General features: G+C 46.9%; 1 protein-coding gene across 5 annotated transcripts in view; it reads left to right on the forward strand.

The window, feature by feature from the left end:
* The first annotated feature begins 19935 nt into the window (after positions 1-19935).
* The window catches only part of ZNHIT3 (zinc finger HIT-type containing 3), a 108282-nt gene continuing 104212 nt past the window's right edge, over positions 19936-24005 (forward strand). For 2 of the 5 annotated variants that reach the window (XR_010235441.1, XM_063954996.1), the window contains exon 1: positions 19960-20242. Coding sequence is in view for 4 of the 5 variants with exons in the window: in XM_063954996.1 (XP_063811066.1) it covers positions 19963-20242 (280 nt within the window). In the remaining variant the exon portion in view is untranslated. Of the gene's footprint in view, positions 20243-24005 lie in introns of all 5 variants that reach the window. The other 3 variants (XM_063954998.1, XM_063954997.1, XM_063954999.1) reach the window with 3 other exon arrangements.

Below are 24005 nucleotides of genomic sequence, written 5' to 3' on the forward strand. Positions count from 1 at the left end.
TGAGCTGATGATGTGAAGAACTGAAGTGCAGGGGTTTTAGACGCTGTTGTTTTGTAGAACTTGAGAACGGTGACTGAGACGCTGATGATATGAGGAACTGAAGTGCAGGGGTTTTAGACGCTGTTATTTTGTAGAACTTGAGAACGGTGACTGAGACGCTGATGATATGAGGAACTGAAGTGCAGGGGTTTTAGACGCTGTTATTTTGTAGAACTTGAGAACGGTGACTGAGACGCTGATGATATGAGGAGCTGAGGTGCAGGGGTTTTAGACGCTGTTAATTTGTAGAACTTGAGAACGGTGATTTAGGCCCGCAGCCACGCTGATTCCTAGGAGCACTGGTGACTGGACCGCGGAGAGATATAACCGCCGCTGAGTACACTGGAACCGATGCAGCGAACTGGCAGACTGGAAATGCCGGAGACACTGGAGTACAACTGCAGAGATCCTTGCCGGGAACGAGAGCGCTGGCATCTACGTCAGGGAAAGACGATGCTCAGGCACTAAGGCTCCGTCCGGCGTCAGACTTTGAATTCCCCGCCACCGCTGGATTGGCGGAGCAGTCAGATGACGTCACCTGTCCCCCGTCCACGCGAAGCCGGGTGTCATGGCAGCGCCCATGCCCCGGAAAACCGCCAGGAGCCGCGCCAGCCAGACGCCGGAACCCGTGGCTCACCGAAGGCAGAGGCCGCAACACCAACCAGCAGACACGCAGGGGTAAGCGCAGCGAACGCCGCCTCTGGTGTGTGACAGTACCCCCTCCTCCAGGAGTGGCCCCTGGACACTTTCCAGGTTTTGTTGGATGTCTGGAATGGAACATCCGCACCAGTCGGGGAGCCGTAACTTCAGTAGCTTTGACCCAGCTCCTTTCCTCAGGGCAAAAACCTTTCCATTCCACCAAATACTGTAGATTCTTGTGAAGATAGCGAGAATCAAGAATAGCTTTGATCTCAAAGTCCGTACCCTCTTCAGCCTCTGCAGAGATTGGCCTTGGAGACTTGGAATGAAACCGGTTCAAAACAAGAGGGCGAAGAAGAGAGACATGGAAGGAATTTGGTATCCGGAGATGGGAAGGCAATCCCAATTTGCAGGCAACCGGATTCAAAACTTGTAACACGGGATAAGTACCAATGAACCTTGGAGCGAACTTCATAGTGGGCACCTTTAAACGAAGATTGCGGGTAGAGAGCCATACCCTGTCACCAACCTTGTATTGAGGAGCTGCCCGTCATTTCCTATCCGCAAAGAACTTGTAGCGACCGGAAACTCTCTTGAGATTGGCATGGACTCGACTCCAGATTTGACTAAAATGCCGGAGAGTAGAGGCTGCAGCAGGAACTTCTTCTGGAGGACAAATGGGTAATTCTGGAACTTGGGGATGAAATCCGTAATTAATGAAAAATGGAGACTCACCAGTCGAGGAGTGATATAAATGATTATGGGCAAACTCGGCCCAAGGCAACAACTCCACCCAATTATTTTGTGAGGGGGAGAGGTAAACACAGAGAAAAGTCTCTAGATCTTGATTGACGCGTTCAGTTTGCCCATTGGTCTGTGGATGGTAAGCAGATGAAAACTTGAGTTTTATTTGTAGGGCCGTGCAGAGGGCTCTCCAGAATCTTGCCGTAAACTGTACCCCTCGATCCGAGACTATTTCTAGAGGTAACCCGTGCAGGCGGAAGTGTTCCTGAATGAATAACAAAGCCAACTTAGAAGCTGATGGTAATCCGGTCAACGGAACAAAATGTGCCATCTTAGAGAATCGGTCGATAATCACCCAGACGGTGTTATGACCCTTAAAGAGAGGCAGTTCAGTAACAAAATCCATAGAGATATGAGTCCAAGGCCTCTTAGGAATGGACAATGGGTGCAACAACCCCGCAGGAGGCAGACGAAGAATTTTGTGCTGAGCACATTGAGGACACGAGTTGACATATTCTTGAACGTCCTTCTTCATAGTGTCCCACCAGTAAGATCTTCGTAGAAATTCCCACATCTTTTGAACTCCCGGATGGCCAGAAAACTTGGAAACGTGAGCCCACTGCAACAATCTTGATCGAAATTTAGCTGGCACAGACATTCTTCCAGGAGGAGGACCCAACGCAGTGGGAGCCGCAGAAATAGAAACAGGACTGAGGATCAACGCCTTTTCAACGGAATTCTCCTCATACGAAGCCATTAAGGAACGGGATAGGGCATCCGCCTTGGTGTTAAGAGTTCCAGCCCGGTACTTAATGACAAACGTAAATCGAGCAAAGAAGAGCGCCCATCTTGCTTGACGGGGACTGGGCCGTTTTAAGATACAGTATATTCTTGTGAACCGTGAAAATTGTAATTAGGTGTTTAGCCCCTTCCAAAAGATATCTCCATTCTTCTAAGGCAGATTTTATTGCCAACAGCTCTTTGTCTCCAATGGTGTAATTTAATTCAGCAGTGTCACGATCCGGGTATCTGGACGCCATTACTTGCCTTTTAGATGTCTCCTGAGGCTGGCTCAGCGTTCCAAGGCCGGTTCTCATCTGTGTCTACACTCTGCATATCCCTCCTGTCACTCTGAGACGCTGCCACAGCGGCGCCATGTTTGAATCCTGCATGGCATTTCCCGTCCTCCGCGGCCTCTGCCGCCGCTCCTGTGTTATAGTTTGCAGGTTGTCAGAGTGGTGCTTCATGTCTGCCGCGGCCTCCGCTTTCATCCACGTGTCTCAGTGTACAGTTGTCAATCTGGCATCTCCTGTCCTCTGCGGCCGGCGCCGCCATTGCTGCAATGTTTCCACATGATTTTCCAAACCAGCTTTCCCTCCAAGTGCTAACATGGGCGCAGCCATGTTGGTTCCAGTCACATGTTCAATCTCCACCAATCTGCTGCGCTGTGGAATCTGCATAATTGGTCAGCCAATGCCTGCCCTGCAGCAGGTATAAGTATCCTGTGCCTGAACCAGGAAATGGTCAGTGCTTTGTTTGTCAAACCTTGTTCCAGTCTCTCTCTCCTGTGGTTGTTTCTCCAGGTTCCAGCTCCTGTCTCCAGCATCTACTAAGAGACCCGCACCTGCCTTCCATCGTGCGGTGCAGCCTGACTCTGCAGTCCTCTGTGGCTGTTCCAGCTTCCAGCTATTAACCCATCTGCTTCCAGCAGTCAGCTTTCAGCAGATTCCAGCCTCCTTAAAGTGCCGGTGTTGTTCCAGCGGATTCCTACTTACCAGCAGTATCCACTAACCACCGGTAACCACTTTTCAACTCTTCTGTTTCCACACTCCCTAGCATCTTACAGTATCTACTTCGTGTCTTCATCACCTGGCTGATTCCATTCAGCATCCACTCCGTGTCTCCACCACCTGGCTGGTTCCATCCAGTAACTACAACAGTTTATTCCAGTTACCAGCTTCATCTAATACACCTACTGGCGTGTTCCTCGGCTATCTCCACTACTACAGCCAGGCCTGGTAAGGTTATTCCATCAAAGGACTTTAACATCTGTTCTTCAACCTACCAGTGCTCTGTGACACCTTTTATGGTTAAAGTGATCCGTCTTGAGGAAGTCCCGAGAATTATCGGGACGAAACGCGTTGACGTCATCACCCGTTTTCAACCGCTGCATGTGTGACTGTGTCTTTGGCTGCTCCTGACGCTCCTGCCGTTCTCAGCTGTGCCGGTCTCTTGCCGCTCACCTCTGCCTCATCCATCTGTGCCATTCGGCTGCCGATCACGGTGTGTGCTATACACAGAGGACATTTACACCTACGGCTCACTGCTACTGTGGCTCCCTGGACGCTGCTTGGTGCAGCACCGACGGCTTGTTAAAGTCTCCACTACCTCTGATTGTGTGCTTACAAACGCTGCCCATCAGTCTGGAACTCCCTAAGGTATTTACCTAAAAATAAATCCCTGCACTTGTGCTATAGTGCTGTAGCGGAGGACATTTCCGGGAAAGGGTAATTATTAACCCCGTTTGATCGGGCAAAACACATCACGAAGGACTAATCCTGCACTGGGACGCCAGTGACCGGTCAAGTGGAGACTTTTATTTAATCATTTATATATTTACAAACTGGCATTTAGTGATGAGAATTATGTGGCATTAACGGCAAATGAAATAATTGATTAATGTTTCTTACTAATTGGATACCTCTGTAAGAAATACGGGTTTAATTAAATAAGTTTTTTTACCATAACACTTCACTAAATAAGGAATGCATTCTGGTTGAAATATAATAGCAATTGAGCTGATACATTTTATTGTGTATTTTAACAAGTGTATTTATTTAAGTGTAACACTATTTGTTACTAGTAAAAGAATATAATATAACAAGTCTCTTGGTTTTTTAGTAAAGGCAAACATTCATTTTTATCACTGTATTTGGAGTCACTGAAGCGCACAGACACCTCCGATTGTATTCTAGTTTGCTTTCTAGGCTCTTGCAAAGCCTTAGTTTGTGCAGCTAGTGTCTACCTAATACAAGTGAATTAATTAATTATAGAATTTTGCGCCTGGGATTTGGGTGTCAAGTACATCCACTTGTTTTTTGTCAAAGTGATCCAGGAACTGTATTATCTGCCACTGCTATTATCAACTGTGAATGCTGTTGTTATTACACGGAGTCTGTTAATAAAACTTTTATTGACTTTTAACCTGGTTGTCATGGTCACACCTTTGGGTAATCCTACTACACTTACATGTCCAGGGGTCTGATTAAACCTCCCAAGTTTAATTTCATTTCAGCCCCTACAACTGAGGCTTCCTCCTGTCAGCCAAAACCCTCAGTTGTGACAAGCAGGGGAGAACTTGCAAGAATGGAAACCACATGGATGTAACTTTCCATCTGAAGCATACTGCGAAAGTACAGCACCTATGCCTACCGTAGAAGCATCAACCTCCATAAAGAATGGTTTCAGAAAGTCTGGTTGCTGAAGCACCGGAGCGGTCATAAAGGCTGCCTTCAACTGGGCGAACGCTGCTACAGCTTCAGAGGACCAATGGCTTGGGTCAGCCTCTTTCTTGGTTAGGGCAGTAATAGGAGGCACAATAGTAGAGAAACCCCTTATGAATTTCCGGTAGTAATTTGCGAACCCTAGAAACCGTTGTACTGCTTTCAAGGAAAGAGGCTGAGTCCAGTCCCGAATAGCAGAAAGTTTCTCCGGATCCATAAGCAACTCCGTACCTGAAATAATGTAGCCCAGAAATGGAATAGAGGGGACCTCAAAGGTGCATTTGGAAATCTTGCCGTAAAGATGGTTCTCTCGCATCCGAAGGAGTACCTCCTTAACTTGTATTCTGTGCTCAGTGAGAGTCTTCGAAAATATCAGGATATCATCCAAATATACCACCACATTTAGGTATAACATGTCCCGAAAGACTTCATTAATGAATCCCTGGAAGACGGCGGGGGCGTTGCTGAGGCCAAACGGCATTACCAAGTACTCATAATGCCCGTCCCTAGTATTGAAGGCCGTCTTCCATTCGTCCCCTTGTCGGATACGTATCAAGTTATAAGCTCCCCTTAAGTCGAGCTTAGTGAAGACTCGAGCTCCGCAAACTTTATCGAAAAGCTCCGTGATGAGCGGCAGAGGATACTTATTCTTAATGGTGACTTCATTTAGACCACGATAATTGATACATGCCTCAGGCCTCCGTCTTTTTTCTTCACAAAGAAGAAGCCTGCTCCCGCTGGGGAAGTAGAGGGGCGGATGAATCCCTTCTGCAGATTAGACTTGATATATTCTGACATGGCTTGAGTCTCAGGTACTGACAAAGGATAGGTACGACCTCGAGGTGGCATTTTCCCCGGTATGAGCTCAATAGGACAGTCCCAAGGTCTATGCGGTGGTAACTTATCGGCCGCCTGTTCCGAGAAAACATCTGTAAACTCTCGATAAGCCTCTGGAATAAGCTCTACATCCGACTTGAACGATGCACGAAGCGGGTAGACAGGAGTAAGACAATTCAAATGACAGAATGGACTCCAAGAAATTATCTGTGTCGACCTCCAGTCGACGTGAGGGCTGTGTAACTTGAGCCAGGGAAGACCAAGGACGAGATCGTGAGACATCTCCTGAATCACAAGGAACTCCAGATGTTCTTGGTGCAAAGCTCCCACTTGCAGCTTGATTGGCATAGTATGACTTGTAATCAGAGCATTAGAAATTTGGGTACCATTAATAGCAGTTATCGTAATAGGTCGTTCGACCGACTGTAACTTCAAACCCAGATTCTGGGCACAGGAAAGGGAAATAACATTTCCGCAGCTCCTGAATCCAACAGTGCCTTAACGGTTTTGACTTCAGACTCAGCAGACAGAGATACAGAAAGCAGACAGTCCACTGCTGGAGAAGATTGGAAACAACCCCTAGCTTAACTTCTCCAGAACAAGCTAGGACTGCCCGTTTCCCGGGCGAGACTTGCAAGACTTGAGGAAATGATCCGCGGCTCCACAGTAGAGGCAAAGTCTACCCTCACGCTGACGCTCTTCTGGGGACAGCCGAGACCGATTAATCTGCATGGGTACGTCTGGACTGGAATTAACTGTTTGCTTAGAAGGAAGAGATCGGAGTCTCAACCGATCTGACCGACTACGTTCACCACCACCTCATTCCTGCATACGAAGATCCACCTTTACACAGAGTGAGACCAACTGTTCCAAGGAATCTGGCAGATCTCTAGTAATCAATTCGTCTTTTAAACGATCCGAGAGCCCGTTCCAAAAAGCAGCCCGAAGGGCATCATTATTCCAGCTCAGTTCAGAAGCTATAGTTTGAAAGTGAATTACATACTGTCCCACTGTACGAGAGCCTTGTCGAACTCTGAGCAAGTCAGCTGAGGCAGCAGTCGTCCGGCCAGGCTCGTCAAAGATCCTTCGGAACGACGTAATGAAGTTGGTATAACTAGAGACTAACGGATCTGATCGCTCCCACAACGGTGACACCCACTCCAACGCTGAACCCTCAAGCAAAGAGATAATGTATGCCACTTTAGACCGATCAGTAGGTAAGTTATGTGAGAGAAGTTCGAAGTGTACCTCACACTGATTGAGGAATCCACGGCAATTCTTCGGATTCCCGTTATAACGAGGAGGAGTGGGAAGCTGAAGGCGTGACCTGGTTCCAGACAAGGAGGGAACATTGCCAGATACAACCACTGGAGCGGATACTGGAACTGTAGCTTGGACCACTGAAGCCAGCGAAGTCTGGATTTGATCCAGCCGGCCAGATAATTCCTGGAGATAGTGCATCACCTGATTCTGTGCTGCTTCCTGACTCTGTACTCGGGAAACCAGGTCCTGCATGGCGCTTGCCTCTGGGTTCCGATTCCCCGGGTCCATGAGGCCTGAGTATACTGTCACTGGCCTAGACTGAGGGTGTTGTGAACTCTGGGATTCTTCCGATGGTTGGGAAGAGGAACCACAACTGAGCCAGAAAAGGGGAGGCCTAATATAGGATTTCCTCATACCGGATGCTGACAGTGGTGTTTGATGAAATATTGAAGAGTTTTATTGCAGGGAAAACAACTTAAAGTCAAATGACAAAAAGGAATAAATGTGAGAAATGTCCAGACCCACTGAGGGGTTTTATGAGCAGGATTAGAGATGCTGGAAACAGAGGAAACTGTGGGTGATGTTTAAAAGTCACTGATAACTTATAAATAATGATAAGGCACAGATGGATAAAGAACTTGTGAGCTGATGATGTGAAGAACTGAAGTGCAGGGGTTTTAGACGCTGTTATTTTGTAGAACTTGAGAACGGTGACTGAGACGCTGATGATATGAGGAACTGAAGTGCAGGGGTTTTAGACGCTATTATTTTGTAGGACTTGAGAACGGTGACTGAGACGCTGATGATATGAGGAGCTGAGGTGCAGGGGTTTTAGACGCTGTTAATTTGTAGAACTTGAGAACGGTGATTTATGCCCGCAGCCACGCTGATTCCTAGGAGCACTGGTGACTGGTGAGATATACCGGCCGCTGAGTACACTGGAACCGGTGCAGCGAACTGGCAGACTGGAAATGCCGGAGACACTGGAGTAAACCTGCAGAGATCCTTGCCGGGAACGAGAGCGCTGGCATCTACATCAGGGAAAGACGATACTCAGGCACTAAGGCTCCGTCCGGCGTCAGACTTTGAATTCCCCGCCACCGCTGGATTGGCGGAGCAGTCAGATGACGTCACCCGCCCCCCGTCCACGCGAAGCCGGGTGTCATGGCGGCGCCCATGCCCCGGAGAACCGCCGGGAGCCGCGCCAGCCGGACGCCGGAGCCCGTGGCCCACCGAAGGCAGAGGCCGCAACACCGACCAGCAGACACGCAGGGGTAAGCGCGGCGAACGCCGCCTCTGATGTGTGACACTTTCTTAGTATCCGTGAAGTAAGCCTCCTCAACCTGCTCAGGTATTGTCAACAAGATTTAATACATCTCTAATGGCTTCAATCATTAACTGCACCCCTTTTGCAAGAGATACCACCCACCTCAGCACTTCCCCATCACCGTCTACTGTGTCAGAGTCGGTGTCTGTGTCATCTTGCATAATCTGGGCAAGAGCACGTTTTTGAGAGTGAGTGCCAGGGGGCCCTGAAGGTGCCGACCCGGACCAAACAGCCATAGAGGTCTGTAAAACCAGAGTTGCATTTTCATTTTGTGTTACTCTAGTAGAAATCTGAGAAATCATACTCTTGATAGAGGTTAACCACTCCGGTTCTCTTAATGGAATCTGTGCTAAACCAGAGCAATCCTGATTACATGGAATGGGATCATCCTGAGATAACATATCTTCCACAGCATATGACACAGAATCCCTAGACATGGCTTATGTGAGACAGCAAGCACCCCCACACACACAGGGAAATGGCAGACCGAGTTCCCCCACTAAGAACGCCAAGAGAGACACATAGTATGGAGCCAACCCACACACAGTGCCTTGAGAGATAAGGACACCCCTTACCAGTGCTAGCTGTGTACCTTAATAGGTTACACAGTCTAAATCACAGAATCCCCCCCGCCCCTCTACAACCCCCTGGTACCGTAACAAGGCAGCTGGAGTCGATGTGGAGAGACAGCTCTCCCTGTCAGCGTCTGCATGCAGGAAAGATGGTGCTGAAAGCTGATGGGTCTGCTGTGAGGAGAAGCTCCGGCCCCTTCCATGGCGCTGGCACCCGCTCATATTTAAATTTTTATACTGGCCTGAGGTGAATTGCTGGCGGTGATCCGGGGTCCCCGACAGGCTGTGTGACCAGTTTAGGGTGTAGGCGCTGACTCAGGGCGCCCCTCACAGCGCCGCATCATGTACCGCTGAGCCCAGGAGCGCAGTTAGTACTGCGCTCCCTACCCTGATGCCACCATCTTCACAATGGCTCGCCGCTTGTTAGGGGGCTGGTGACTAACTCGCCACCGACGTCTTCTGGCTCTGTAAGGGGGTTGGCGGCATGCTGCTGGGGTGAGCGATCCCCTGTGGCGGCAATCGATCTGTCCCCTCAGGAGCTCAGTGTCCTGTCAGCGTAGATAGTGGCTCGCACTCCTCAGGGCGGACACTACTCCCCATCCTTAGTCCCACGAAGCAGGGAGGCTGTTGCCAGCAGTCTCCCTGTGCCTAAACTCTATTCAAAAAAATAAAACTAAAGAAACTCCTATGGAGCTCCCCTAGCTGTGACCGGCTCCTCCGGGCACATTTTCTAAACTGAGTCTGGTAGGAGGGGCATAGAGGGAGGATCCAGCCCACACTCTAAAACTCTTAAAGTGCCAGTGGCTCCTGGTGGACCCGTCTATACCCCATGGTACTAATGTGGACTCCAGCATCCTCTAGGACGTAATAGAAAGGGGCTTTATGTGGACAATATTCCCCAAATGAAGATCATATGTCCATATTGTTAAAACTCTAAACCACACCTATCGATATACTGACCAGTTCCCTGTAGTGCAAAATATTGATAAAACTGGTTACATTTATTTATTTTTTGCAAATATTGTGAAGAGTGGGAAACATTAGAGGTGTAACTACCATTGGTGCAGTACGTGCATTGCACTGGGACACCACTGGGCCCAATGCTGCCCCGCCCCCGACCAGCAATGAGTTATTTCCTGGCAGCAGACTATTTTGAGCAATCTCATATGAATGGCCCAGTGCAGAGAGAAGAGTCGGCCCCACAGCCTGAGAGACCTGCCCTTTCCCTTAAGGAGACAGGGCTTGGCTTGTGTTAGCCGGACTGACAGAGGAGTCCTACCACCTATCAGTGCTGATAACCACAGCTACACACTGTTTCTAATTAACAGACAGATGTACATTTTTTATGTGAATCAACCACTAAACTGATGATTTCCCCCCCAAAGGAATGCTCAGAAATTGTCGGGGGAGGGGTGGGGGATGTTTATGAGTGAATTAGGTGAAGAGCATGAATTATCCAAAATGATTTTAGGTAAAAAAAAAAAAATTAGGATCACATTTTCTTTTAAAAAAAAATTATTTCCCTCAAACATCGGAACATCGATCGGAAGATCGATAACATCGGAACATAGGTAACATTGCAACAATAAGACAGCTGACAGGCAAACGGGAGGGGGCGGGGGGGGTTTGGTTTACACCAGGGGTGGCCAAAAGGAAGACCGCGATCTACCAGTAGCTCGCGGAGCACCCGCTGGTAGATCCCAAACAACTTAACTAAACCAGCTCCCAATACTGCGGCGCGCCGGTGACATCATGATGTCACCCGCACACTGTGAGGAGCCCACCACCGCTGCTTCTTTTCCTTTGACCTCCTGGCCTGCCTGTCATGACGTGCTGTCATAGGGAGCAGCTGTTCCACCTGGCTGCCTGCTCGGTAGGTAGTGTTTGGTAGTGTGTTATTGAAGTTTTATATGGGGAAGGTGGAGGGAGGAGGAACGAGGTCTGAGACAATTTAATATATGTTTTATTTTTTTGTGGGAGACAATTTTTTTTTACTTGTATGGGGCAATTTTACTAGTGTGTGGGGGCAATGTATTTTTACTACTGTGTGGTGGCCAATGTGTTGAGGTTTTTACTTGTGGGGGGCCAATTTGTGATTTCGGGTGACACAGTCCCTACACCCTAGGAGGTCACGCCCCCCTTTTTGTTATGCCTTGTCCCCTTTTTGGGCATGTGTCTGTGGCGCGCACTTTTGTCCCACCTAGGTAGATCACGGAAGCTTTTCAGCTTTCAAAGTAGATCACCAACTTCAAAGGTCTGGCCACCCCTCGTTTGTCTGCAGCCACTGGGTGGGGGATCCTGCCGTGCTGACCAATTAGCAGTGATCAGCAGCATTACAAAACTGAGGGGAGAGTGCAGGGAGGCAGAGGGACCTTCCGGTCCCTCTGAGAGCAGTAGCGGAGGGAAGTTCTTCTTCCCTGCTGCTGCTAATACTGTTTATCTGACTGGTTGCATCCTGTGCGACCACATCAGATAAGAAACTTGCTGGTATGACCATGCCAGGCAAGTGGTTAAAGGCAGCTCACAACAGGTACTGGCACTGTCAGCGTCTTCCTGCCAAACTGAGGAAAGCACAAGGGGTGGGTACTCCGTCACAGACAGAGCAGAGACCGCTGTGTTCCTGCCCCTACCAAGGAACATGCCCCGTTCTCCGAACTACACAGGACACTATGCTTGTACCCCAGTCAATCACTGTCTCTCCCTGTCACTTCCTCTCTATCACTTACTGCCTCTCCCTTTAAACCATCTGCCTGCTTTCCGCTGTCACCTTCTGCCTCCCCTTGCCTTCCGTTGTCACTCTCTGCCTGTTTGTTATCCTCTGCCTCCCCCTGCCTTACGCTGTCAACCCATGCCTCTCCCTGAAACCCATTGCCGTGTGACATATTGTGAACTTGGGTTGGGGAGAAGGAGGGGGACCTAAATTATGTTTTTGCACCTGGGCCCACCACTCACAAGTTCCGCTATTGGTAACGTTTATGTTTAAGCAAGGTCAGACTGGCCCACAGTGGTACAGAGGAAATCCCCGGTGGGCCCCACTACCTGAGTGCCCACCTCCCTGTAGAGATTAGGCTCCAGACAGTACACTTTCTTATACATTATATGTTACATTATACTGCACAGGACTGTATTTTCTGCAGTGTATTAATTATTAATGTGGTACATTATCATATACTGCATTAGCATTATTTAATATATATATTTATCAAGGAGCTAGGGATGTCCATCGACCTTCGATAATTACAAACCATTAAGGGGTAATCACTAATGTCAAATAGTTTTGCCATCTACGGCAGAGGTCCAATGGTTCTCTACATAGAGTCCACAATTTATTTTTTTCCTACTTAATGCCGGGTACAGAGCCTAGCTCCTCCCCCCATGGGTCCATGAAGCCCCTCCTGCAGGCTTTGATTGGCCGGCAGCTTAGTAAGCTATCGAACAGGAATGACAATCGTTTCCCTACAAATGGTTTTATACCATCGATGTTAACCTCCAATGGTACAATCAATGGTGACTATATATGGTTAAGCCACTGATGGCAATCCCTACAAGGAGTCCAGACCATGCACTCTCTAATGGTTAGCCAAAAGTCTGTGGTGTCTAGCCACACTCTCTCTGCAGACTGGCAACACCCTCATGCATGGGTGCCGCCTACCAATGCACTCCGCTAGAGGGCCCGTGATGTTAGTGTATTAGAATGCTTAATATTTGTAGACACTCCCTTACTAATCTGTGTAAGCTTGAATCTTCAGTGATGGTCCCTGGGACCAGGGGGATGCTGGGAAAAGGGTGGCCCAGTGTGCAGTGTGCCTGGAGTTGGATGGAATAAACGGCACAGCAGTGAACTCACATGTCTCTGTGTCCTGATGACTGGATTTACAAATGTATGAACAAAACGTGGTGTCAGAAGAAGTTTAACTTGGACTGCTAGTGCTCTCAGAGTGTGAAAGAATCTTGCAGAAGTCTGTAAGGCTGTGATACTCAGTGTCTGCAAAGCCTGCCGTGTGCTCCTCTCTTCAAACAGTGAGTAACCATGGATAAACTAGCTCCTCCAACCAGCATGCTGAGGTCTGGTAACTTGTCTGAAAACTGGAAAAGATTTAATCAAAGGTTTAATATATACCTTGCTGCATGTGGAGCTGATTCAGAGGCTGACAAAACGAAGGCATCGATTTTCCTCCATGTGACAGTAGAGGATGTGCAGGACATTTATAATAGTTTTCAGTTTGATGAGGGGCAGAATATGGTGCTATGCTATCTTCTATAATGCAAAAGTTTGAAGATTACTTTGTGCCAAGGAAAAATGTGACATATGAAAGATATAAGTTTTTCACATGTGATCAGAAGTCTGTAGATGGATTTGATCAGTATGTTACAGATCTGCAATCACTCAGTAAAACCTGTGAGTTTGGTGATTTAAAGGATTCACTGATTAGAGATCGTATTGTCTGTGGAATACCTGATAATGGACTCAGAGAGAGATTACTGAGAGAGCAAGATTTAACACTAGAAAAGGCAGTGACTGTGTAGATCTCCAGAAATAACTAGATTTCAAGCCAAAAAGTTACACAAGGAAGCTGATGTGCATGTAGTGCAGAAAACAGAGCCATGCAAACCTCCATTCTCAAGAATGAAGCAGTCTAAGTCACAGTCTAATAAGGAAATGTGTAGTAGATGTGGAAATGCTCACAATCCCAAAATGTGCCCTGTTTATGGTAAAACCTGCATGAAATGTGGTAGACCTGATCACTTTGCCAAATGCTGTAAAATTAAAAGTAAAACAACCAAAGTGCATGCTGTTAAACAAACAGATGAATTCTTTGTGGATTGCATTGAACTTTGCAGTGCAGATAAGAAAGAATGGATTGTCCCTTTAACTGTGAACGAGATCGTCATTCCCTTTAAGCTTGATACTGGTGTGCAGGTGAATTTAATATAATTTCAAGACTATAAGACTTTTAGAGTAAAACCTAAAATTCACCCAGCCAAAGTGAAAGTTACAGGGTACACTGGGGAGGAAATTCCTGTGAAAGGTACATGCTTAGTGACACTGAAATATAAGGGACAACAGTTTAAAACAACTCTACTGATTGTGTATAAAAATGTGCAACCGATTCTAGGATTAAGTTCCTGTGAGAAACTAAGCTTGCTAAAGAAAGTTTTTATGGTGACATCACAAGTAGAAGATGACTGCAAATCAATGTTTACAGAATACAGAGACTTGTTTGAAGGTCTAGGTTGTTTGCCTGGAGAGCATAAAATATAGACACGCAAGTTTCTTCAGTGATACACCCCTGTAGAAAAGTGCCGTTTGCGCTGAGAGAAAAACTGAAACAAGAGTTAAATCGCATGGAAGCCTTGGGTGTGATACAGAAAGTTGATGAGCCTACTGAATGGGTAAGCTCCTTAGTAATTGTTGAAAAGAAAAATGGACAACTCCGAATATGTCTAGACCCCAGAGAATTAAACAAAGCTATTAAACGAGAGCATTTCAAACTACCAACCAGAGATGACATCATGTTGCAATTTGCGGGAGCAAAATGATTCAGTAAATTGGACGCATCTTCAGGATTCTGGCAAATGAAGCTAGATGAGGCCAGCTCAAAGCTTTGTACATTTAATACACCAGAAGGTCAATACAGATTTCTTTGACTACCATATGGAATATTGTCTGCTCCAGAAGTATATCACAAAAAGAAACACATGATTTTTGAACATATTCCAGGTGTTGAAACAATGATGGATGACATTATTGTCTGGGGATCTACAAAGGAAGAACATGATTCTAGATTAAGACAAGTAATGGAACTTGTCAAAGTGAATCTAAAGCTAAACAAGGACAAATGTGAATTTGGCGTGAATATACTTACCTTTATGGGCGATGTGGTCTCGGATCAAGGTGTAAAACCAGACTCAAGGAAAATATCAGCCATAGTGAACATGGAACGTCCTAACAACAAAGACGACGTCAGAAGATTCCTAGGAATGATTACTTACTTAGGAAAGTTTATTTCTCAACTCTCTGAACGAACAGCCTCTCTTAGATGGTTGTTGGACAAAGATAACGAGTGGATGTGGTCACATGAACAAGAAGAAAGTTGGCAAAACTTGAAATAGATCATTACAGAGCAACCAGTGCTAAAATTCTTTGATCCTGCGAAAAGAATAAGAATTTCAGCAGATGCTTCGCAATTTGGCCTAGGCTCAGTGCTGTTACAAAAACATGAAGATACATGGCAACCAGTAATCTATGCATCAAGAGCACTGACAAGTGCGGAAACAAGGTATGCTGAGATAGAAAAAGAACTTCTAGCGATCACATATGCATGTGAGCTATTTCATCAGTTTGTGTATGGTCAAACATTTACAGTGGAAACTGACCACAAGCCATTGATAGCTATCATGACTAAATCCCATGACTGTCCCATGAGAATTCAACGAATGCTTATCAGACTACAGAAATATGATGTACACTTGCTGTACTGTCCTGGCAAATACATGTACATTGCTGATACACTTTCTCGTGCTGTGGACAAAAGTGAAGGTTCCAAAAGTCTGATGGATGAAGAGATAGAAGCCTATGTTAATTTGATCGTAGCTTCTCTACCAGTGTCTCTTGCAAGACAAAAATAGATTAGGAAAGAAACTGAGACAGATGACACAATGAAAGTGTTGAAAGATATAATTCTGAAAGGTTGGCCAGCAGAAAAACATGCGTGCCCGCTGTCTATCCATGATTATTGGATGTACCGCAGTGACCTTACAGTTGTCGATGGTATTATTTACAAAGGCAATAGGTTTGTAATACCTGCACGACTAAGAAAAACTATGCTGTGCAAGATACATGAAGGCCACTTAGGAGAAGAAAAATTAGAAGCGAAGAGCGCGTGAAGTTATGTATTGGCCAAGAATGAACCAAGACATAGCACAGACTACAGCTACATGTGAATTATGTCTTACGTATAGATCGAAACAACAAGTCGAGCCACTGAGTCCTCACGCAGTGCCAGAGAGACCGTACCAGAAAGTTGGAGCAGATTTGTTTGATTGTAATGGGAAAATGTTCATTGTCGTGACTGATTATTAATCCAACTACCCTGAGGTGAAGACACTACATACAACAACTAGTAAAGCCGTAATCAATTGCATGAAGTCAATCTGTGCAAGGCATGGTGTTCCTATGGAAGTGTTCACTGACAATGGTCCTCAGTTTTCCAATGCTGAATTTAGACAATTTGCTGATGAGTGGGAATTTGTCCATACTATGTCAAGTCCCCACTATCCATGCTCAAATGGGTTGGTGGAAAGTTCAGTAAAAACTGTAAAGAGTCTCATGAAAAAAGCTCAAGAAGGTAAAGAAGATTTCTACAAAAGTCTTTTAATCTACCGCAGTACACCTTTACAGAATGGACTTTCTCCTGCACAAATGCTGATGGGAAGGAGGATTAGAGCAAATCTGCCGATACATGATGAACTGCTTAATACACATAACTCAGCGTTGGTCAGACTGAGTAAGGAACGTCAACAGGCGAAACAGAAACTGTTCCATGACAGGCAAGCAAAAAGCTTATCTGATCTAAAATCGGGTGACCAAGTCCGTCTCAGAGATCACGAGAAAGGTATTTGGGTGCAGAAAGGTATTGTGCAAGCACAAGTAGCACCAAGATCTTATACTATACGTACAGAGCATGGAACGGAAGTAAGAAGAAATCCGGTGGATTTAAGATCTCAACCTAACCATAATGAAGAAAACATGACTGAAGAATACCCTTCATCTGATATGTATGATGATTCTGATAATGATGAACCAGCCACGATTCTAGAAAGGTCCTACATGGTCGATGAAACACAGACTGTGTGTGAAAGACCCAAAAGTGAAATACGCAGACCTGAGAGACTCATTGAAACGTGTTAGATGATGTTCTTAATATGACGTTGTTAATTGTTGCATTGAAGCGTATAGGGCTTATCTTTAAAGAAAAGAGGATGTGATGTTAGTGTATTAGAATGCTTAATATATGTAGACACTCCCTTACTAATCTGTGTAAACCTGAATCTTCAGTGATGGTCCCTGGGACAAGGGGGTTGCTGGGAAGTGGGTGGTCCAGTGTGCAGTGTGCCTGGAGTTGGATGGAATAAACAGCACAGCACAGTGAACTCACATGTCTCTGTGTCCTGATCAGAGGCGGAACTACCGGCAGTGCAAGCAGTGCGTTGCACTGGGGCCCGCCTCTGTCCAGGGGCCCAAGCATGTAATGAGTCAAACTGACTCATTACATGCCGCTGTACGCTGCGGGCAACCGCTGCCTGCAGCGCACAGCCGCCCGGAGAGGAGAGGAGCAGCGGCACGGACGGGGGAAGGAGGAGGAGGGAGGTGAAGGAGGGAGCCGCAGCAGTGCTTTGTTACTGGTGGAGGCGCTGCTGCTCCTCTGCTTCACTATAGGCTGTCTTCCGAGAACAGCCTATAGTGAAGCAGAGGGGCAGCAGCAGCAGCGCCTCCACCAGTAACAAAGCGCTGCTGCGGCTCCCTCCTTCACCTCCGTCCTCCTCCTTCTCTACTGCCCGGGAATCGTGACCAGAAGCTGCACCGAGGAGCCTGAGCCAGTGGAGAGGGTAAGTATAATTCTTCTTTCTTTCTTTCTTTCTTTCTTTCTTTCTTTCTTTCTTTCTTTCTTTCTTTCTTTCTTTCTTTCTTTCTTTCTTTCTTTCTTTCTTTCTTCTGGGACTGCCTGCCGCTATGTGTAAAAAGGGGGAATCTGCCTGCCGCAATGTGTAAAACTGGGGAATCTGCCTGCCGCAATGTGTAAAAATGGGGAATCTGCCTGCCGTAATGTGTAAAAAGTGGGGACTGCCTGACGTAATGTGTAAAAATGGTGAATCTGCCTGCCACAATGTGTAAAAAGGGGGGACTGCCTGATGTAATGTGTAAAAATGGGGAATCTGCCTGCCGCTATGTGTAAAAATGGGGAATCTGCATGCCGCAATGTGTAAAATTGGGGAATCTGCCTGCCGCAATGTGTAAAAATGGGGAATCTGCCTGCCGCAATGTGTAAAACTGGGGAATCTGCCTGCCGCAATGTGTAAAACTGGGGAATCTGCCTGCCGCAATGTGTAAAAATGGGGAATCTGCCTGCCGCACAGTGTAAAAAGGGGGGACTGCCTGCCGCTATGTGTAAAAATGGGGAATCTGCCTGCCGCTATGTGTAAAAAGGGGGAATCTGCCTGCCGCTATGTGTAAAAAGGGGGAATCTGCCTGCCGTAATGTGTAAAAAGGGGGACGCTGTCTGCCGTAATGTGTAACAAGGGCACGCTGTCTGCCTTAATGTGTAAAAAGGGGACGCTGTCTGCCGTTATGTGTAAAAAGGGGACGCTGTCTGCCGTTATGTGTAAAAAGTGTACGCTGTCTGCCGTTGTGTAAAAAGTGTACGCTGTCTGCCGTTATGTGTAAAAAGTGTACGCTGTCTGCCGTAATGTGTAAAAAAGGGGACGCTGTCTGCCGCTATGTTTAACAAGGGCACGCTGTCTGCCGTTGTGTAAAAAGTGTACGCTGTCTGCCGCTATGTTTAACAAGGGCACGCTGTCTGCCGTTATGTGTAAAAAGTGTACGCTGTCTGCCGCTATGTGTAACAAGGGCACGCTGTCTGCCGTTATGTGTAAAAAGGGGACGCTGTCTGCCGTTGTGTAAAAAGTGCACGCTGTCTGCCGTTATGTGTAAAAAGAGGAATCTGCCTGCCGTAATGTGTAAAAAGGGGGACGCCGTCTGCCGTAATGTGTAACAAGGGCACGCTGTCTGCCTTAATGTGTAAAAAGGGGACGCTGTCTGCCGTTATGTGTAAAAAGTGTACGCTGTCTGCCGTTGTGTAAAAAGTGTACGCTGTCTGCCGTTATGTGTAAAAAGTGTACGCTGTCTGCCGTAATGTGTAAAAAAGGGGACGCTGTCTGCCGCTATGTTTAACAAGGGCACGCTGTCTGCCGTTATGTGTAAAAAGTGTACGCTGTCTGCCGCTATGTTTAACAAGGGCACGCTGTCTGCCGTTATGTGTAAAAAGTGTACGCTGTCTGCCGCTATGTGTAACAAGGGCACGCTGTCTGCCGTTATGTGTAAAAAGGGGACGCTGTCTGCCGTTGTGTAAAAAGTGCACGCTGTCTGCCGTTATGTGTAAAAAGAGGAATCTGTCCGCTGTAAGGTGTAAAAGGGTCTCTACCTGGTGTAGTGGTGCCACTGTGCGGTGTAATTTGAAGAATGGAGACTACTGTGCACCGTTTTATGAATTGGTATTATTTTGTGGCCACACCCCTTCCCCACGTAGCCACGCCACTATGTATTTTTGCACGCGCCTACGGCGCGCACTGCCCCTGTTTTGCATTTAGGGGTGGGGCTCCGATGCAGTTTCTTGCACACAGTGCTAAAATGTCTAGTCACGGCACTGTTGCTTGGTATCCATTTCTCTGGCCCTGAGCAGGTCCCTCTCACCAGATCCTCTCCAGGGGTGAGGGGGTGGACTTGGATGGGATGTGTGTGGGGGGGGGGGGGGGGGGGGGGGCAAAGCATTTTGTCGCATCTGGGCCCACCGCTCGCTAGTTCCGCCACTGGTCCTGATGACTGGATTTACAAACGTATGAACAAAACAGGCCCTTCATACCTGTGTCCGAAAATATCAGCATATGTACCTTTTTGGCAGGTACAGAACCTTTTTTCTATGGTTTGTACCTGACTAAAAGAGCTTTGTACCGATTTTTAACTCTCCAAATTAAGATTGAAATTATAGGAAAAGGGCCACGCCCCCTTTAACCGTGACCACGCCCCTTTACTAATTTGTACTGGTTTTTCATGTGTGAAATGTTGAAGGGTAGATGTCAGTTCATTATTTACAAAAATATTCTATATGAACAACTTTCATACTGTGCAACAGAATGAATAACATTAACCACAGTAGAGTCTGTACTCTTACCAATGACCATCCATCGGACTATAAACATTGTGACGTAAAAATCATTGCTACTTGTGAGACATTAAGGCGGAGACCAAGTTGCTCCATAAATGGGGACTGAAATGGAAATACATTTTCTACTCTACTGTTTATTTCTCTATAGAATCGACAATGAACCAATTACGGATGACTTTGGGCTAAGTAACCCGGAAGCTGAGTTCTGCACATGGTGCTCAGGTTCAGGCAACATCATCGTAAGGAGCAAAATCGTACGCTTCAGCAGATACACAGTGTTATCGGTGCTTGGACTTTGGAGAGCATGCAGGCGCCATGCTGCGTGTGTTCTGTGGACACCGGGAAGTACCGCTGCCCCGGCTGCCGCGCTCGCTAGTAAGTATTGTGTGAACTAGCAGTCACCTGCTTACATGTGCACCTCTGTGCATTATGTTCCAGGTTCTATGTCATTGAGTAGTTTATCAAATTGTTTTGTTTGACCACAAACAAAATCTAGTGAATGTCGTTTTAAATAGTTTAAGATTTACAGGTCAGCTACCAGTGGTAACAGGGAAACCCACAGCATCTTTGTCGCACAGGACTCAAGCTGGTTTTAGATCCTGCTGACCTGATAAAAGTTGGCTGTAAACGGTGTATTTGGGTTAACTGTTTTTTTTTTGTATTGCACATTGAAAAATGAATTTGCGTAACAGTTGCTTCTATTGTAAAGTTAACAGTGTCTTGCCAAGGGGTCTATTTACTAAACCTTGAACTTTGTAAAGTGGATGGAGATAAAGTACCAGCCAATCAGCTCCTAACTGTCATTTTTCAAACACAGCCTGTGACATGGCAGTTAGTACCTGATTGGCTGGTACTTTTGTCTGCTTTATCTCCATCCAAGGCTTAGTACGTAGATCTTATTCTTATGACTTAATGTTTTGCACACCTTCCGCAGGATCACACTTTCCACAGGATGTACGCTAGAGGTTGAAGCAGCTGCAGGTACACATGTCAGGAGATTACTACTTTGTGACTGCTTGACCCTTGGTGCAAAATAGTTGGGTTCATATATATTTGGACACTGACACATACATAGCAGGGCCGGTCCTTGTGGCACCCAGGGCAAAAGTTTCCTGTGGCGACGACCCCCCTTCCCCCCAAAGGCAAAATAGAGTTGGTGTGTGCCGAAGGCGCGCATTCAAAAATAGGTGCGTGGCTTCTTCATAGGGAAGGGGCATGGCCACAGTTATCCCCCTGTAGCTGCTCCCCGAGTAGCTGACCTGTGGTCCCCTGTAGCTGTGGCCCCCGTAGATTTGCCCCTACCCCAATAGCTGTGCCACCTGTAGTAGCGCCGCTTGCAAACAAGAAAAACAAACGAAAAAACAATACTTGCCAGCCCGGCTCCTGCTTCTGGACCGCTGCTGCTGCTGTCTCCGGCCGCCGGCTCCTCTATGGGAGAGATGTCATGATGTCTCTCCCATAGCACCGCCGCACTGACACTAGGGGTCAATTATGACCTCTAGTGTCAGTCTCCGACGCCGGCTGCAGCGGGCGCCCACACAGCCCACGGCGCCTGCTGCAGCCGGGGAGAGGGGGTATCAGGAGTAGCAGCTCTCGCCGCCTTCGGGGTAGCGGCGCCCGGACAAAAAGCCTGCTTGCCTGCGGCAAGAGCCGCTACTGATAGTTAGTGAGGTTGAAAAAAGACAAGTTGTCTATAGAGTTCAACCTTAGTTTTCATCCTATACTGTTATGAATGTAACCAAAGTATACCTGTAGTAACTCAATACAGTCTTTTTAAATGTTATATCTCTGGATATCCTTATAATAAATGAATGAGAATAAAAATCAACATGAAAAATTCAACACCGTCCTAGGCAAGTCACATGTGCACTGCCATATCTGTTTTTTTTTTACGTGTACATGGTAATGAGTACACACTAGCCTGAAGAACACATCAGGCTAGTGTGCGTGTAAAAGTAACACTTTAATTTACAGTATGTCCCCTGTGTTATAGTTATGACACATGCTAAATTTGCTAAAGTCATGACCTTGGCTATTTAGGGTGCATACATGTTTTTTAGGGCAGATGAATGCAGAAAGGTTTTATGGCGATTAATAAATCGGGCTCTAAATGCCAGTGACGCTGCGTCTCATACACTAGCAGTAGGGTGCAGTGTGTCAATGTAATACTCCCACGACTCCAATATATTCACTTGTAAATCCAAGTAAACTGACCTGACGTCTAAAAATGGGATAGCAGCAAAAATGCACTTAAGTGCATATGTTAGTAGATATTGTGGTAAATTAAATCAAAGGTTTCCATTTCTCAGTGATCGCATTGAGTAAAACAATTTGTGGGTCACAGGGACCCCTCACTTTAACCCCTTCAGTGGCGGATTTTCAATTTAAAAACACACCCTGGGGGTTGTGTTTTTAAACTGAAGTGGGTGGGGGAGGTGCAGGGGGTCGAGCGATGGGGTGAAGTAATCGCCTGGCGATCGCCAACCCCAGCGCTGATTCCTGGCCGCCTTGCGGCGCCCGGGAATCAGCATAGGCCATTTTACAGCTAAGTCCGCCCACTGGCGAATTGGAGTCTGGGGGGCGGGCTAAACTCCATGATGGAGTATACTGATTCCCGGGCGCAGTGCACGCTGCACGGCTGTCCCCGGGGAATCGGTTAGTAGTATGCCCGGAAATCTTCTGGGGTTGCCAGCGCTGCAGGGCTGGCTACCCAGGAAGATTTCCAGGCATACCACTGAAGGGGTTAAATGACTGGGGTCCTACTCCGCTGTTTCTGGATCCCATCACCTATTATGGATTGTGAGAGAAGGCAGCTGAGCTGGGTTCAGGTGGCAACTTAAGCAGTGCTGGGGACACATAACAATTGGGTTAGAGGTGGTTAAGGGCAAGAAGCAGGTGGGTGTAGAGGCAGGGAGAAGGGGCAGACAGCAGTTGGGACAGTACTAGGGGGCTAGTGACAGGCAGTGCTGAGGGTTGGGTGGGCGCAAGGGTAGATGTCTGAGGCAGAATTGGCGGCCAAGGACGGGGTTAGGGGCACCTAGTGCTGGTGTGAGTAAAAGGCTAAGGGTAGATAACAGCTGGTGCAATAATGGGGAGAGGGCGGAGGTTAGGTGCAGCTAGCGCTGGGGGTAAGGGTAGATGGCAGCTTATATTAGTAGTAGCAGTTGGCCCATTGCTTGCCACACAAAGTGTCCACACTATATTATAAGCAGCACCCACACCCACCACAGCATCAAACCAAACCCCTACCCGCTACCCACTTTTACTTGAATCCTCTCGGGGAGTGTAGCCACTGTCTTACCAGCTCCTCGTGTAGCGCCAGAGCCGCCTTCACGCTGGGTCCGCCTTCATAATTGGCTGGGACTGCCTTCACAGACATGCCGCAGTGTAAGTAGAGTGCAGGGAGGTAGCCACTGTCACACATCACTGTCCGGTGCCCACTGCTGCTACTCGGAGCTCTGAGTCTCTACTCACTCACTTGCACTCTGCCTGTAGTGCTGCGCTGGCAGGTAGGGAGATCTCAGGTGGTGATTCCGTGGGGGAGACGCTGGTTGCAGTGATTGGATGGGGCGACAGACTGAGGATTCTTATTGGCTGAAGTGCACACAGGTCAGTGAGAGACAGCGCATTCTGTTAATGTAAAAGTTTTTCTTTTAGTAGTGTTAAGTGATAAAAAGTAGTAAATTAATGTATATTGATATCATTATGTAAGGGGTCTAAAGTGTCACTAATACCCCTTTCATACTTAAATAAAAATCCCGGGTTTTTGCACGTGAATGTGGATCAACCCGGGGTTTCGGTATGTGTGGATGGAAACAACCCTGCTCTTTACCAGGGCCAGGCTGGGACCCGGGAATTTGCCGGCTTGCTAGACCTGGCAAATTCTCTGGTGGTATGTGAGTATCTGATTTATTTTTATTCATGCTACAAAGCCAAACATACTATTTTATTATCTTGTATTTAAATCAAAATAATTATTTTCTTGTTCATTTTTAAAGCACTGTGAGGCCTTGCAGTAGTTATGCAGTTTAGTGAATGTCCTAAAATTGATGTAGAAAATAAATAAGGCTGCACTGATCATATTTTGTAAGAAAAGGGACATTCCACCTTCATTTCCAATTATCTTTCTCCTTCCCTG

The sequence above is a fragment of the Pseudophryne corroboree genome, chromosome 2 (genome assembly GCF_028390025.1).
Source record: "Pseudophryne corroboree isolate aPseCor3 chromosome 2, aPseCor3.hap2, whole genome shotgun sequence".
Lineage (NCBI taxonomy): Eukaryota > Metazoa > Chordata > Amphibia > Anura > Myobatrachidae > Pseudophryne > Pseudophryne corroboree.